General features: G+C 35.1%; 1 protein-coding gene across 3 annotated transcripts in view; it reads left to right on the forward strand.

Annotated features, from left to right (window-relative positions):
* GLIPR1 (GLI pathogenesis related 1) overlaps nucleotides 1-14,620 on the forward strand; it is a 54,068-nt gene that overhangs the window by 28,959 nt on the left and 10,489 nt on the right. For all 3 annotated transcript variants that reach the window (XM_074226179.1, XM_074226180.1, XM_074226178.1), the window contains 5 exons: nucleotides 4,679-4,924; nucleotides 6,353-6,456; nucleotides 10,044-10,132; nucleotides 14,330-14,356; nucleotides 14,448-14,553. In XM_074226179.1, the coding sequence (XP_074082280.1) occupies nucleotides 4,679-4,924; nucleotides 6,353-6,456; nucleotides 10,044-10,132; nucleotides 14,330-14,356; nucleotides 14,448-14,553 (572 nt within the window). The remainder of the gene's footprint in view (nucleotides 1-4,678; nucleotides 4,925-6,352; nucleotides 6,457-10,043; nucleotides 10,133-14,329; nucleotides 14,357-14,447; nucleotides 14,554-14,620) is intronic.

Raw genomic sequence — 14,620 nt, forward strand, 5'->3', positions numbered from 1 at the left:
TTCTGTTAATTTTATTATTGATACAATTATACTGATTGTTTTCCCAATATTGATCCAACATTGAATAACTGGTATAAATCTTACCTGATTGTGGTGTATTATTCTTCAGTATCTTCTTATAATCTCTTTTAATGTCATTATTCATTAGGGATCTTAGTCTATAATTTTCTTTTGTCTTTTTTTTAATCTTCCTGATTTGGGAATCAGCGTCATATTGGTGTCATAAAAGGAATTTGACAGAACTCTTTCCTCACCTATTTTTTTCAAATAGTTTATATAGAACTGGAATTAATTATTCTTTAAATGTTTAGTAGCATTCACTTGTAAATCCATCTGGCCCAGGAGATTTTTTTCTTAGAGAGTTTATTGATGGTTTCTTCAATTTATTTTTCTGAAATGGGGCTGTTTAATTTTTTTCATTTCTTCTTCTGTGAATCTGGGTAGTTTATATTTTTGTAAATATTCTTTCATTTCACGTATAATGTCAGATTTGTTAGCATATATTTGGACAAAAGAGCTCCAAATTATTATTTTAATTTCCTCCTCATAGGTGGTAAGTTAACCTTTTTAATTTTTTGATACTAACAATTTGATTTTCTTCTTTCTTTTTTAAAATCACATTAACCAAAGGTTTATCTATTTTTTAAGTGAACAGTTTTATTTATTAATTCACTGCCTTTTTTAACTTTCAATTTTATCAATTTCTCCTTTGATTTTTTTCAGAATTTCTAATTAGGTATTATTTGGAATTTTTAATTTGTTCTTTTTCTAGCTTTTTTAGCTACATGATCAATTCATTGATCCTTTTTTCTATTTTATTCATATAAGCATATAGAGATATTAGAGATATTAAATTTCCCCTAATAACTGCTGGTTCATCATTGTCATTATCTTGGATGACGTTATTGATTATTTCTGTGATTTCTTGTTTGACCCACCCATTTTTTAAAATCAGGTTATTTAGTTTCCAATTGATTTTTAATATATCTTTCCATTGCCCTTTATTACATGTATTTTTTATTGCATCATGATCTGAAGGGATGCATTTAAAATTTCTGCCTTTCTGCATTTGATTTGCAAAGTTTTTGTGTTCTAATACATGATCATGTATCATAGAAAAAAAGGTATATTCTTTTCTGTCCCCATTCAATTTTCTCCAGAAGTCTATCATATCTAACTTTTCTAAAATTCTATCCACCTTCTTATTTTGTGGTTAGAATTATCATAATTCTGAGAGAGGAAGATTGAGATCCCCTACTAATATAGTTTTATGTCTATAATTTGTTTAGCTTTCCTCTAAGAATCTGGATGTTATAACACTTGTTGCATATATGTTTAATAATGATATTACTTAATTGCCTATTGTACCTTTTAAGATGAGGTTTATTTCTTTATCCCTTTAATGAGATCTAGTTGTACTTTTGTTTTGCTTGAGATCAGGATTGCTACTTGTGCTTTTTTTTTAACTTCACTAAATCATAATATATTCTGTCTCCAGCCTTTTACTTTTTATCTTATGTGTATCTCTCTGCTTCAAATGTGTTTCTTATAGGCAGAATCCTAAATTTTTAATCCATTCTGCTCTCTATTTCTGTTTTATGAGGGAGTTCATCCTATTCACATTTATAATTATGATTACTAACTTTGTATTTCCCTCCCTGCTATCTTCCCTCGTTTGTTTTTCTCTTTCCATTTCCCTTATCCTTCCTACCTATGTTTTGCTTCTGCCTGCTGCCTCTTGATCAGTCTGCCCTTCTATTAGCCCTTTTCCCATTCCTTCTCCCTTTCCCCTTTTACTTTTTAAAAAAAAATTTTTTTGCTTTAATGTTAACTTTGTTTTTACTTTCACACTTCCTTTTTTCCAGTCCCTTCTTTTTTTTCCCCTTTCCCAATTGAGAGTGTACATTATTCCTTCTTTGAATCAAATCTATTGTGTAAGATTTACTCAATGCTCACACCCTCTCTTTTTACCCTCTACTATAATAGATCTTTGAGCCTCTTTATGTAGTGCTATTTATCTTTCAATGCCTTGCCTTCTTCCAATATAGTCCTTCTTTTCATGTCTTGTTTTATATGTCTTGTACCCACAATCTCTGTCAAGATATTCCTTTTGTCTGTCTTGATAGAGGTACAATTCTCAAGGGTTGATTGGTTGAATGACTGATGGATTTGCTTCCTACTCAGAGCTTCTGTTCAAGTATACTCTCTTCAACTGCCACATTAGAGATACAGTTCTCAAGAGCCATAAGCATCATAAAATTATAATCAATTTATACCACACCCTCTTTTCAAGTACCCTTTATAGAAATAAAATCTTCATGAGCTAAAATATCATGTAAAGCAAAATCATTTCGTGATCTATTCATCACCATAATACTCCCTCCAATGGTCCCAGTCAAAATATAACCCTCATGAGGTAAAGTATCAGTTAAAGCATCATCACTTTCATAGTCAATCTATACCCATACCTTCTCTCTAAGTATGCTTCTTTTCAATATCCTAGGAGAAATACATTTCTCTATAGTTACAAGTATTATGTTACTGTGTAGGGATGTATATAGTATAATATTATTGACTAACACTTTTCCCCTTTCCATTTACCTTTTTACATATTTCTTGAGTCTCTGAAGATCGATTTTTCTGTTCAGTTCTGTTCTTTTGATCAGATAATTTTGAAATTCCTCTGTCATTGAAAATCCATCTTTTCCCCTGAAAGAAAAGGCTGAATTTTGCAGGGTAGTTGATTCTTGGTTGTAATTCAAGATATTTTTGTCCTCTGGAATATCATAGTTCAGGCACTCCGATCCTTTAATGTTGAAGCTCTTAAATTCTGCATAATCTATAAATTCCTTGGTATTTAAATTGCTTCTTTTTAGCTGAATTTTCTCCTTTAGCTGAGAATCCTTAAATTTGGCTAGAGTATTTCTTGGGAGTTTTAATTCTTGGATCTCTTTCTGGAGGTGATCAATGGTTTCTTTGAAGGACTATTTTGATTTCTTGCTCTAGGATATTAGAGCCGTTTTTTCCATGATAATTTCATGAAAAATATTTTCTAGGCTTTTTTTGAGGCTTTCAAGTAGCACAATGATTTATAAATTATCTCTTCTGTTTGTTTTCCTAGTTGTCATTTTGTCTAAGAGGTACTCTACATTTTCTTCTATTTTTCAGCCTTTTGGTTTTATTTGATGAAATCTTGATGACTCTTAGATTCATGTCTTGTTTTATATCTGTCTTGTACCCACAATCTCTGTCAAGATATTCTTTTTATCTGTCCTGATAGAGGTACAATTCTCAAGGGTTGATTAGATTATTAGTTTACATTAATCTGATTCTAAATTTTAGGGGTTTATTTTCTTCAGTTAACTTTTGTGTTTCCTTTTCCAGTTGATTACTTTTACTTTTAAATGAGTTCTTTTTCCTGTTGGTCATTGTGACTTTTAAAGTAGTTTTTCTTTTCCATTTGATCAATTTTGCTTTTAAAGGAGTTGAGTCAATTTTTCATAATTCTCCTGCATGTTTCTCATTTTTTCTCCATTTTTCTTCTTCCTCTCTTCTTTGAGTTTTAAAATTCTTTTTGAGATCCTTTGTGGATTTGCCATCAACTCAAACTCCTTTGAGGGTTAACATGAAGAAATTGTGTCACTGCTTTTCTATTCTGATACAGCATTTTTATCATCTCTATCAGAATAGTAGCTATATATGGTTAGTGGTTTTTTGGTTGATTTTTACTCATTTTGTTAATTGAGTTCTGCTTCTGGGGCATGAGGGCTATATTTTTTTTTGTGCTAGGACGGAGGTCAATCTCTGGTTTACCATTTGCCTATGCAGCTGTTTTTTCCTGCATTAGGGTAGCCTGAGTTATTCCTGTCTATAGCATAAGCATTCCAAAGACTTGAACATTTTTTTCTGAACTGGGGTTGGGATGCTCACTGTTGGCTTCCTGCATCACTGGCTTGCTGAGCCTTGACCTGCACTATGGCTAAGAGCCTCCCATTGGCTTTCTAGCTCTTCTATAGTCCTCCTACAGTGGACTATACTCCCCTTTTACCTTTACTGAAGTTCCTCCATGATATCTTGAATTGAGAACTTGTTTCATTCTCTTTTTTGAGGGGGTGAGATCTGTAACTTTAGGGTCTGTGTAGAGGTTTCATTTAAAGTTGTTTTGAGAAAAACCCTGAGAGTTTCCTAGCTTCATGCTGCCATTTTGACTTCAACCCAGATCTGGACATCAATTTATTATGGGATAGTGATCAAAAGTAAAGCTTGAACCTAAAAATTAATTCCCCTAGACTAAGAGAATAGAAAGATATGAATCTAAGCTAATACCCCTTGTTTCTGAGAAAGCAGAGTTGTCAAGCTTTGGCCCCAACCTTCTACTTTACCTCCTGAAAGAAATCAAAATTTTCCTTGAAGTAGGTTGAAAGTAAGAGAGGCTAGAGATGTCTGCTGTTGCCTCCCCATTATCCCCATCTAGACTCATATGGGCACATGTAATCTACATGAGCAAAAACAAAACAACACCACAAACCTCTTTTACACATAGAAGATATTATTCCATGGTTTGGCAGGGCTATCCCATGCTCCCATTAGCCCAGGTTCACCTCATCCAAATCTGATTCTCCATTTCCTCAACAAAATTATGTACTTACATTTACTGGAGCTTCTCTTTTCTTTATAGAGTTGGGACACACAATTGGCCAAGGTTGCTGAAGCATGGGCCAAAAAGTGCAAATTCCAACATAACTCGGATCTGAAAACTCCCAAAAAGTTGCACCCTACCTTTAATACACTGGGAGAAAATATCTGGGTTGGCTCCTCTTGGATATTTTCTGAAGAATCTGCCATCAAGTTATGGAATGATGAGGTTAAAAACTATAACTTTGAGACTCAGAAATGTACTGGTCCATGTCTTCATTATACTCAGGTAATTTCCTCCTTTGATTTATGAGTCCAAACAAGTCATCAAGAAATATTTGTATAATATGTGTGTCAAACACCATGCACAAAACCAGTAAAGAAACAACCCCTGCCCTCAAAAAGTTGACATTCTATCAGGGAGACAAAATATACATTATAAGTATATAAAAATAAAAATTAAAGTGTTGTAGGTTGGAGTACAAAAGGACTAGCAGCTGCAGGGATCAGGAAAGGTATTTTATTGAAGAAGGCTGAGTTAGGGTGTGATGGAAACTAGGGGAATCTCAGAGGTGGAGATACAGAGAAAAGAAAGAAGAGACAGAGAATGGGAAGACAGAGACAGAGACAGAGAAAATGGAGACAGAGAGACTGGGGCTGGGATACCAATTAGCAAACTGTCACAATAATCCTGAATACTTACCTATGAGTGGGGAAATGGATGTAAGAAATATAGGAGAACCAGAACTCACAAGACATGGCAAATCACCAGATATTAAGGATTGATATTGCCCCCTTCCTCAATATGTTCCTGGGAATGTAGAGGAAGGAAGAAACTATTAGGCTGGGTCCACCAAGAGGAAGAATTGGAGAGAGCTCATTGAGTCCTACCCTCTCATCAACTGACATCAATGCTTCTCTCTAGATAGTCAGTATCCAATTTTTTCATATTTCCCCTTCACAGATACCACAGATGAGTCTAAGAGGATGAAGGATGGGAAAAGCAGCATGGGTTCAAGATATTCAATCTACTACTTTGGCCAAATTCCATTACTAAGACCTCATCACAACCAAAGAGGTCACAGTCTTGTCTCATCTCAACATCAGCTCTTCACATTTAATTTACTAGCCTCTTTTCCTTTTGCTAACAGAAAAAGGATTCTATAATATTAAAGGTGTGTGTGGGGGGGTATGAGTGAGTGAGTGAGGTCATAAATATATGGAAAATAAGAAAGGGTTATATCTGAAAAATGAGATAGATTTACTGCCCCACCTAATTCTACCAATGAACAATGGGAAGGCCTCTTCAACTTGAACAAAGCACATTGAGATTTAGCCAAATGCCAAATGTAAAATAAATACTTTAAAAGTAGTTTGGCTTCATCATAAAACATCTTCTCTATCTTCTCTACTTGTCCTTTAGGCTCCAGAGAACACTCAGACATACAAAACTGTTCTTAAGAAGGTCCAATTAGACTCATAATAATGATAGCTAGCATTTATAAAGTGATTAAAATTTATAAAGCACTTTATATACATTATCTCACTTGATCCTTGGAGGTAGGTATTATTATTAACACCATTTTTCAGATGAAGAAAATGAAATAATAGTTAAATGATAGAAAGAGTGTCATATAGTCAGAAGAAAATTTATATTTTTACAACAGAATTTTCTATGGTATTATATTTTTGAATCAAAGTCTTTCTTTTCTTTCAGGTTGTTTGGGCAAATAGTTACAAGGTTGGCTGTGCAGTTCAATTTTGCCCCAAGATTGATGACATGACCAATGCAGCCTTATTTGTATGTGATTATGGACCACCGTAAGTTCTTCTGTTAATGTTTGAAAGTCATTTATTTTGATCCTTGAAAATGGATTAGAAAAAACAATCTATGCATCTCTCTGAGATAATTTGACAGCAGCAAAAGTGGTAGACATTGAATGAAGGGCTACCCCAGCCCAAAAACTAGAGAAGAGTTACTTTGGAGAAAATACACACACACACACACACACACACACACACACACACACACACACACACACAAGAGTGAGTGACCAAAATTCTAATCATATTAAAATAATTTAGTTGGGCTTTCTCTGTGTGTCTGTGAGTCTGTTTTTGTATGTAAATGGACTTAATTAGAATTCACTTTTGTTTTTTTTCAAAGTTACAATAAAAGAAGATGTGTGGTATAGTTTATAGTATGTTCTATGAAGGACCAGAAAGACCTGGATTCATATTCTTCCTCTGACATACTCATGTGGAGTTTAAAATTGTCCAACCTACAATAATAAAAAAAAACCTGAGGCAGACCTCTAAGCCAATAACATTTCATTAAAGGGTCAATGATTTGCTTTAATGAAATGAACCCACAATCTTCCTCATAATCTGAGAATGGCTATGGATCAGCTTTTCTAAGGTTTGATATTTGAATATGCAAAAGAGGCATGATAAAATTCAGAATCTCTTTGATTGGTTGTTCTTGAGGGCCCAAAAGTGATATCATCCCAAAAAGGTATATCATTTTTGAGGGCTCAAGTTGGTGAACCATGGGGCATCCCCGCTGACTAAGTGGTCATAAGATTGTCACCTGGTCATGTTGAATAGGAGGCAGTGGTCCAGAGGTACAAAAATAGAGGAACTTTTCAATGAATCAAAGGACTCCCACTCATGCTGGGTTTAAACAAGAAATTTGAACAAAACAGTATGGAGATATTTTTGTCAGCATTCTTTCAGTTGCTCAAGTGAACATAACTGGGGGCAGCTAGGTGGCACAGTGGATAGAGCACTGGCCCTTGGAATCAGGAGTACCTCAGTTCAAATCCAGCCTCAGACACTTAATAATTACCTAGCTGTGTGGCCTTGGGTAAGCCCATTGCCTTGCAAAAAAACCTAAAAAAAAGTGCAAACAGGTAAACAAGTAGTGAACGTTACATGCCTATTATAAAGGTCTACTTTAAGATCCAATCTAATCTAGTTATCACTATATGATTTATGTAAAATATCAAGCTGATAAATACTAATTGGAATAAATTCTAAAGAATCATATCTCACATACATTAGTTATATAATCATGGGTGAAACATAGAATGATAGATTTGGAACTCAAAGGACCCTAGAGGCTATCAGATCCAACCTTCTCTCATTTTACAAAGGTTAAACTGAGTCATTTAATGTCTCAGATTCCAGTGGTTTCCTGAATTGAGTTTCAGGTAGAGAGAATATCCAGTCTGGGAATTCCTATACCAATTTAATCATAGATCTTTGGCACATAGGTATACACAGAGTGAGAGACAAAGCATAATCTAATCTTAGTTCTCAGAATTAATGAGGGATGAAATATGGCATGTTCTCATACAATGTGACTAATTTTAAAAAATTGTAAGTATTTGAATGGAAAATAAAATTTTATTAAAATAATTTAAAAATAAAAATAAATGAATATTGTCCTTTGGGAAGCAGTCATCCATTTAGGGCAGTTAGATGACTGTTTTTGGTGCTTCTATTATTCAGGCTCTTGGGGGAACTTTCTTTTAAGTATCTCCCCAAATCTGATGCAATCTTGCCTGACCATTATCAGGGTTGACAGTTCCTCACCTTTAAAAAGTTGGCAAATTGCTAAACCTTTCTTTACCTCAACTTCCTCAGCTATAAATAAAATATATTATATGATTATAATATAATAATAATAATAATAGAAAATAATATAAAATAGTACTTACTTCCTAGAGTGGTTGTGAAGATCAAATGAGACCTTTATAGAGTGCTTAATATAGTGTCTGGCACATATGGATAATTAATAAATGATGGTTCCCTTTCTCTTCTCCCCCCTGAAGGCAGGGATTGGTTTATCTTTTCTCTGCATAATCCTGGGGTCTAGCATATGGTAGACACTTCATTCATATCTGTTGAATGAATGGAATGAAAAGTTAACCCTACATTACAGATTTAAAAGAAAATGAGGCTTAGAAAAGTTGTGACTTGTCCACACGGGGTGAATTTTCAACTTAAGAGATCTTGTGCTTAATTTATCTTCACTGAGTCACTCATGTATTCTATGGAGATAGGAGGAAGCTACAAAATCATAAAGTCCGATGCCCTTATTTTACATTTTGAGTTAATTGCAACTCACTCTAAACCACCTAGAATATTAAGTGACAGAACCTTTTTGAATCTACATTCTCTGACTCCAAATTTAGTATTTGATGCCTCAAACACAATATCTCAAGAGACTGGGTCATTTTGAAAAAGTAAACTGACTCAATTCCCAGTGATTTGAATAAAATAAAATTTGATTTGATCCCTAGAGAGAGACTGACACTTGACAGATGATACATATTTCTCACTATTCATGATCAACCATTTTTTTGATGGATTAGTTGCCAATATTATTGAGAGGAAGTATTCGATGCATTTCATGGCAGAGAAAAAATGGAATATCATCTTTCTTTGCTTCCCCACTATTCTCTTTCCAGTCTTCATGTCTGTGAATGTTAGAAAGTGTCTTTCCTTCACACTTAACCCTGCTCCTTTAACATGTAACAGTCACTCTTCTCTCAGTTTTTGCTATTTGTCCTTTGTTTTGAAAAGGACCAATGACATCAAGGGAGAATGATTTGTGTGTGAATTGGACTTAAGTGAGGGAGAGATTTATCTTCTGTTTAAATCAGAGAAAAGATGGAATTCCAAAAAAAGATGTTTCTTCCTTTATACCTGGACTATAAAAGGAAAAATTATCTGATCTGTTCAGGAAGGAAAAGGCTAAAACTTACTGCTTCAATTCCACCAATTTTTGAAGTACCCTCTCTTTCCAAAGTGCAAGAATTTCTAGGTGAAATGACTGGATGGATAATTGGGAGTATAAACTGATTTTTCTTTTGTGACTCATGAATATGCTCTGAAGATATTTTCAGAAGAGCAGGTCCCAAACTGATTTGGGCAAATGGCAGCATAATAAAAAAAAAAGTATATGATGCTCCAAGGTGACTAATACATGGAAAGAAATAACGTTCAATTATATTTAAGAGTTCTGTCAAGCTGATTTTCTAAAACACTGTCTTTATTTAAAGAAAAAAAATAAAAACCTTGTGTTTGGAGGCAAAGAGGGTAGGCTCAAATGTTCCTATTTCATGAGTCATCTACATGGGGTGGATTTTGAACTTTAAAAGTCTTGCACTTAATGTTCACTGAGTCACTTAAGTATCATACAGGGATAGAAGGAAGCTACTAGTCCAATCTGGTAGGATCAATAAGAGTTTGTTATAACAAAGTAAATGAACCTGGACCACAGGAATGATTTAGTGTTGAGATTCCCTCCCTGGTCTATCTTCTGGATTCCAGATCCTTCATCCTTTTGAAATACATTGTAATTATATGTTTCAATTAATGAAGACTGTTCTATTCCATAGGGGAAATTTTGTGAATGAGAAACCCTATAAGAAAGGAGAGCCCTGCAGTGCCTGCAAAAAAGAGGATGTATGTGTGAACCAGATGTGTGGTGAGTCAATCAATCAATATGTATACATGCACATATACATACACACATATATATATGTATGTAACATATTCTGCCATGAAGATATACATTAGTAGATAAAATACTTTATAAAATATTTTAATTTACTGATTGATGATGATGATGATGTGGTAATGGGGGAAGAAAAAAAGGTAAGAAGGGGGAGGAAGAGGATCCATAAATTTCTGAGAAAATTCCTGACTAATTGTCTTTAAAAATTAAATACAACTCTTTTTTAGCTTTAGTATCCAATGTTATCTAAAAGTTAATTCTAAGAATCTTTGTATGATAGAAAAATTCTTTGTAATATAGAAAATTTCTAAAAATTCTTTATACAATTTTTCCCCCATTTTATATTTCTTCTACATCTTCACTCCTTGTGAAACTGTTTCTTGTACACAGCATGTTCTATTCAGCTTCCTTATTTCCTCTTAAACAAAGAAATGTACTTTCACATGGTCCCACAATGTGAGGAGGGCACATTCTTTTTTTTGTGTTTTTTTTTATTAATAGTGATGTTTGCTCAGTTAATCACACTATTCCCTCAGAGTTCCTCTTGAACCCTCAGCCTGCATTGCTGTAATGCTGTCAGCTGAGGTTCAAAGTATAGTCAGTCTGTGATCATGGTAGAAAATCCTCTGAGTAAAAGAAGTTAAGATGGGAATGGAGTCTGAAGTCTTAGTCTCAGTTATTGTCATCTTCTAACCAATTGTACATACTTCTAATCAATTGGCCGATTTTTTTTTCCTAACAAGGATTACTGTATTGTCTGCATATCTCCAGGTGAAGAATGTGAACTGGACATATAATTCCCTACTTATGCCCTAGTTTATATCTGAAATATAATTGAGAGTTGATGTTTTTATACTTTTGGTTAAGAGGCATACTAAAAAGCTCATAGAGGAGGCCCTGTCTTCCAGATATTCCAACTAAGTCTAAAAATGCACAGAAAGGAACAATGATTAAAAAAAATAATCAGAGAAATTGCAAGCAACCCTTCTATCCATGCCGGGAATGTATAAAATGAGGGTCAGGAGTCTATGGGGATTGGTTGTGAAAAGATCAAGATAGAGGAGGAGGAAGCCAGCTCTGATACTGGTTCTGAAAGTCATCAGCCCTGGTTTGGGGAATGGGATGACACAGAGGTAGCTTTCATAGCTCACTACACAAGGAGACAGACCTGGACAGGGTAGGTTCACGTAAGGGTTTCCAAGAGCTAAGAAACTCAACCATTTGCTCAATGCTGGGGGCTCCCTCCCTATTAAACCTCTGAATTCCTTGATTCTCCCAGGGTCACCCTGATAGACAAGGCTAGCATAGCAATTGGACAGCTTCTGCATTAGGGGACTTGCTAGATGTCTTGAACCAGAATAATCTCTGATACAGGATTGGGGCCACAACACAGTAAGGAGTCAAGAACCAGTTATGATTTGTGCAGGGAGATTAAAGAAGGGCTAAGGTAGCCCAGCACAACCTTTAGCCTTAGCCACAGAAGTTAGACTCAGATTTCTCTGAAATGTTTTAGCATCTACAGAGACAGAGAGATCAGGACTAAGCAGGCTGGTTCACCCTCCATCTTAGGATGTAACATCCTAGATCTAGAATAGGAAGGGGCATAATGCCTAGTCCAATTCCTCATTTTACAAGTGAAAAAACTAAGGCCCAGATAGGGTAAAGTGACTTGACCAAAGTCACATGAATAGAAATAGACTAGCTTTGAACCCAGGTCCTTCGAACCCATATCTGGAGTTCTTTATATTATACCATATAGAAGATGTGTAAGATAATCTATGCCCCCGGGAAGTGGGGAGAAAATAAAATGGGAACTTGAAAGAAGCATGAGGATAGGACTGTGGAAGAACCCAGCATCCCAGGCACAGAGCCAGGTTCAACAGGGGAAGAATTTGATTGTTGTTGATCATGATTTTGAAACAGAAGCCAGTGACATGGAAGGTCCAGGCAAGAGGGCAGAACTCAACCCTGAGTCCTGTCCTAAGGGAAGTCTCAAGATTCCAATGATGTAGGAGGGATGAAAACGATAGCTGCAGTGGAGGTAGCATGCTTCTTAAATTGTGATTGCATGGTATAGGGCAGAGTCATGGACTAGAAAGTCAGGAGACATAGATTTGTAATCAGTGGTGTCCTGAGCAAAATAACCAGTTTTCTTGATTCATCTGAACTATTAACATTTTCCTAAGTCCAAATGATCAACAAAACATCACCTGATTTTTATGGTTTACCATTGCCCAAAGCGTAAATGCTCACACTGATCACGATTAGCTCTCATAAACTAGCTAGAGCAGGGCCCCATGTACCCTGAATCTATTAGCTTCTTGTTGTGACCACCAGCTCTTTAGGCTTGTTTCCTAACTTGTAAAATCAGGAGTTTCTATCTTTTAAGGTCACTTCTATCTCATAATTTGTGATTCTGAATTAAATTAACTTTTTCCATGCTTCAATTTTTCCCTTATTCATCTTCATATTTTTTCCTGTCCCCTTTCAAAAGCAGGAACTCCTTCCTCAAACTATCTTTTTAAAAAATTTTGGGAACCATGTTTCTATTGTCACTGAATAATTTTCACAGTTCTATAATCCCAATGTGAACCACAGGGTGCTAAGGATTACAAAGGAGCCTTGGGAATGGGATGTTGGTTGTCTGCAAGGAAACTCACAAAGGATAAAAAGAATTATGGAATAGAATTATGGGGAAACAAGACTTTTCTTTCCAAATATCCAGGTAAATGTTTTAATTCAAATTCCTCTTTGGAGATGACCTGAGGGTCAGAGGAGGCAGAACTTAGATCAGCCATTTTGCAGGTGGTAAGGGGTTTCTTTCACTTTTGGGGACACTAAGTTGACATCAGTCTTGTCCCATAATTCCAAAGTCAGGAGGAGCTATGATTCTGCTTTGAGCTGTACCTCTCCCAGCCCTTTTCCTTCCCTCTTCCTTCTCTACCTTTTGCTTTGTGAAATTAAATCAGAATTGTTATTATTACTGGAAAGAACAGTATTAACTGCATCCATACTCTTCCAGTCAACATCTTTGCAATTTCCCAAGCCTACATAACTCTCTGGCCACCGTTCCCTTTAGTGTTGTTCTTCATTAAAATAGAAATTACTTGAGAGCGAGGACAACTGACTGGTTTTTGTATTTGCATCTCCAGCTGGCACATATAGCTTCATAATCATTTATTTAAGCAAATGTATATGATATTTCCTTGATTTATAATCCATAAAACTTCCAATCCATTTATGGCTTACAGATTCCAATCTAGTCTTGCCATTAAATTTCAATAGCATTCATTCATATGAACTATTCCTGCTAGCTGGCCTCAGACATTTAGCCTTAGTTTCCTCATCTGTAAAATGAGCTAGAGAAGGAGAACAGCATTGTTTATTTACAGCATTCCTTGTTTATTTAGCAAGAAATCACCAGATGGGTGTCACAAAGAACTGGATAGGGCCGAAACGACTAAATGACGTTCCTACAACCAACTTGTGCTTTCCACATATTGTCTGATCTTTATATCAAACATAAGGTGCCACATGATAAAGTATTATAGGTCGTAAGAGAAAATGCCTTGCTTGGGGCAGCTAGGTGCAGTGTATAGAGCACTGGTTCTAGAGTCAGGAGGACCCAAGTTCAAATTCAACCTCACACACTCAATAATTGCCTAGTTATATGACCCCATTGCCTTAAATAAAAAAAATTTAAAAAAAACGCCTTGTTCCAAGTCACACAATCAATAGGCTTCAAATAGGTTCAGGATCTGAATCTAATGCTCTTCTGATGTCAAATCTTGCTCTTTTCACCCTTCTACAAAACTATCATTTCCTTAGTTTTAGGCTCAAACACATTAAGGCATTCCATTCTAAGGTTCTAGTGTTTATAAAGAAAATCTTAATGTTCAGCGGGAAACGCCATATTTTTCTAAATGTTAATAAATGCCAAGCTATATACTATTAACTAAAATGGTGAAAATGAGAATATTTTCTAGTCTTAGAGCAAAGGAGTTAAATGTCTGCATGAATAATTATCTTATCTTCTGAATTTTATTAATTTATGGAATGTGACACATGTACTAAAGATCTGTGAAGTGAGTTAGCTTCTAAAACAATGGAAATGCCAGTCATGCTGATCATACTCACCTGTTTACATTTCTCTCCTCACTCCCACAGCAAATCCAGATCGTGATAGAGTTCTAGGTATGTATAGTAAATATTGCTTCAATAAAACAAGAATGAATTACATCACCCTAACATGAGAAACAGTGACTATCAAATGATATTTTCACAGATAAGTCAAACAGGATCCGAAGAACTTCTCTTGCTTTCATCTTGGCGCCTCTTTTTATTATACTGCCTATTATAATGACGATTTTGATAAAGCATTATCATAAAAGGTAAAATACTACTGAATAACTTTAATCAAAAGGGAATATGAGTTATTATCCTCAGAAATATCTGAAA

This window comes from Macrotis lagotis, chromosome 2 (assembly GCF_037893015.1).
Source record: "Macrotis lagotis isolate mMagLag1 chromosome 2, bilby.v1.9.chrom.fasta, whole genome shotgun sequence".
In the NCBI taxonomy this organism is placed as follows: domain Eukaryota; kingdom Metazoa; phylum Chordata; class Mammalia; order Peramelemorphia; family Peramelidae; genus Macrotis; species Macrotis lagotis.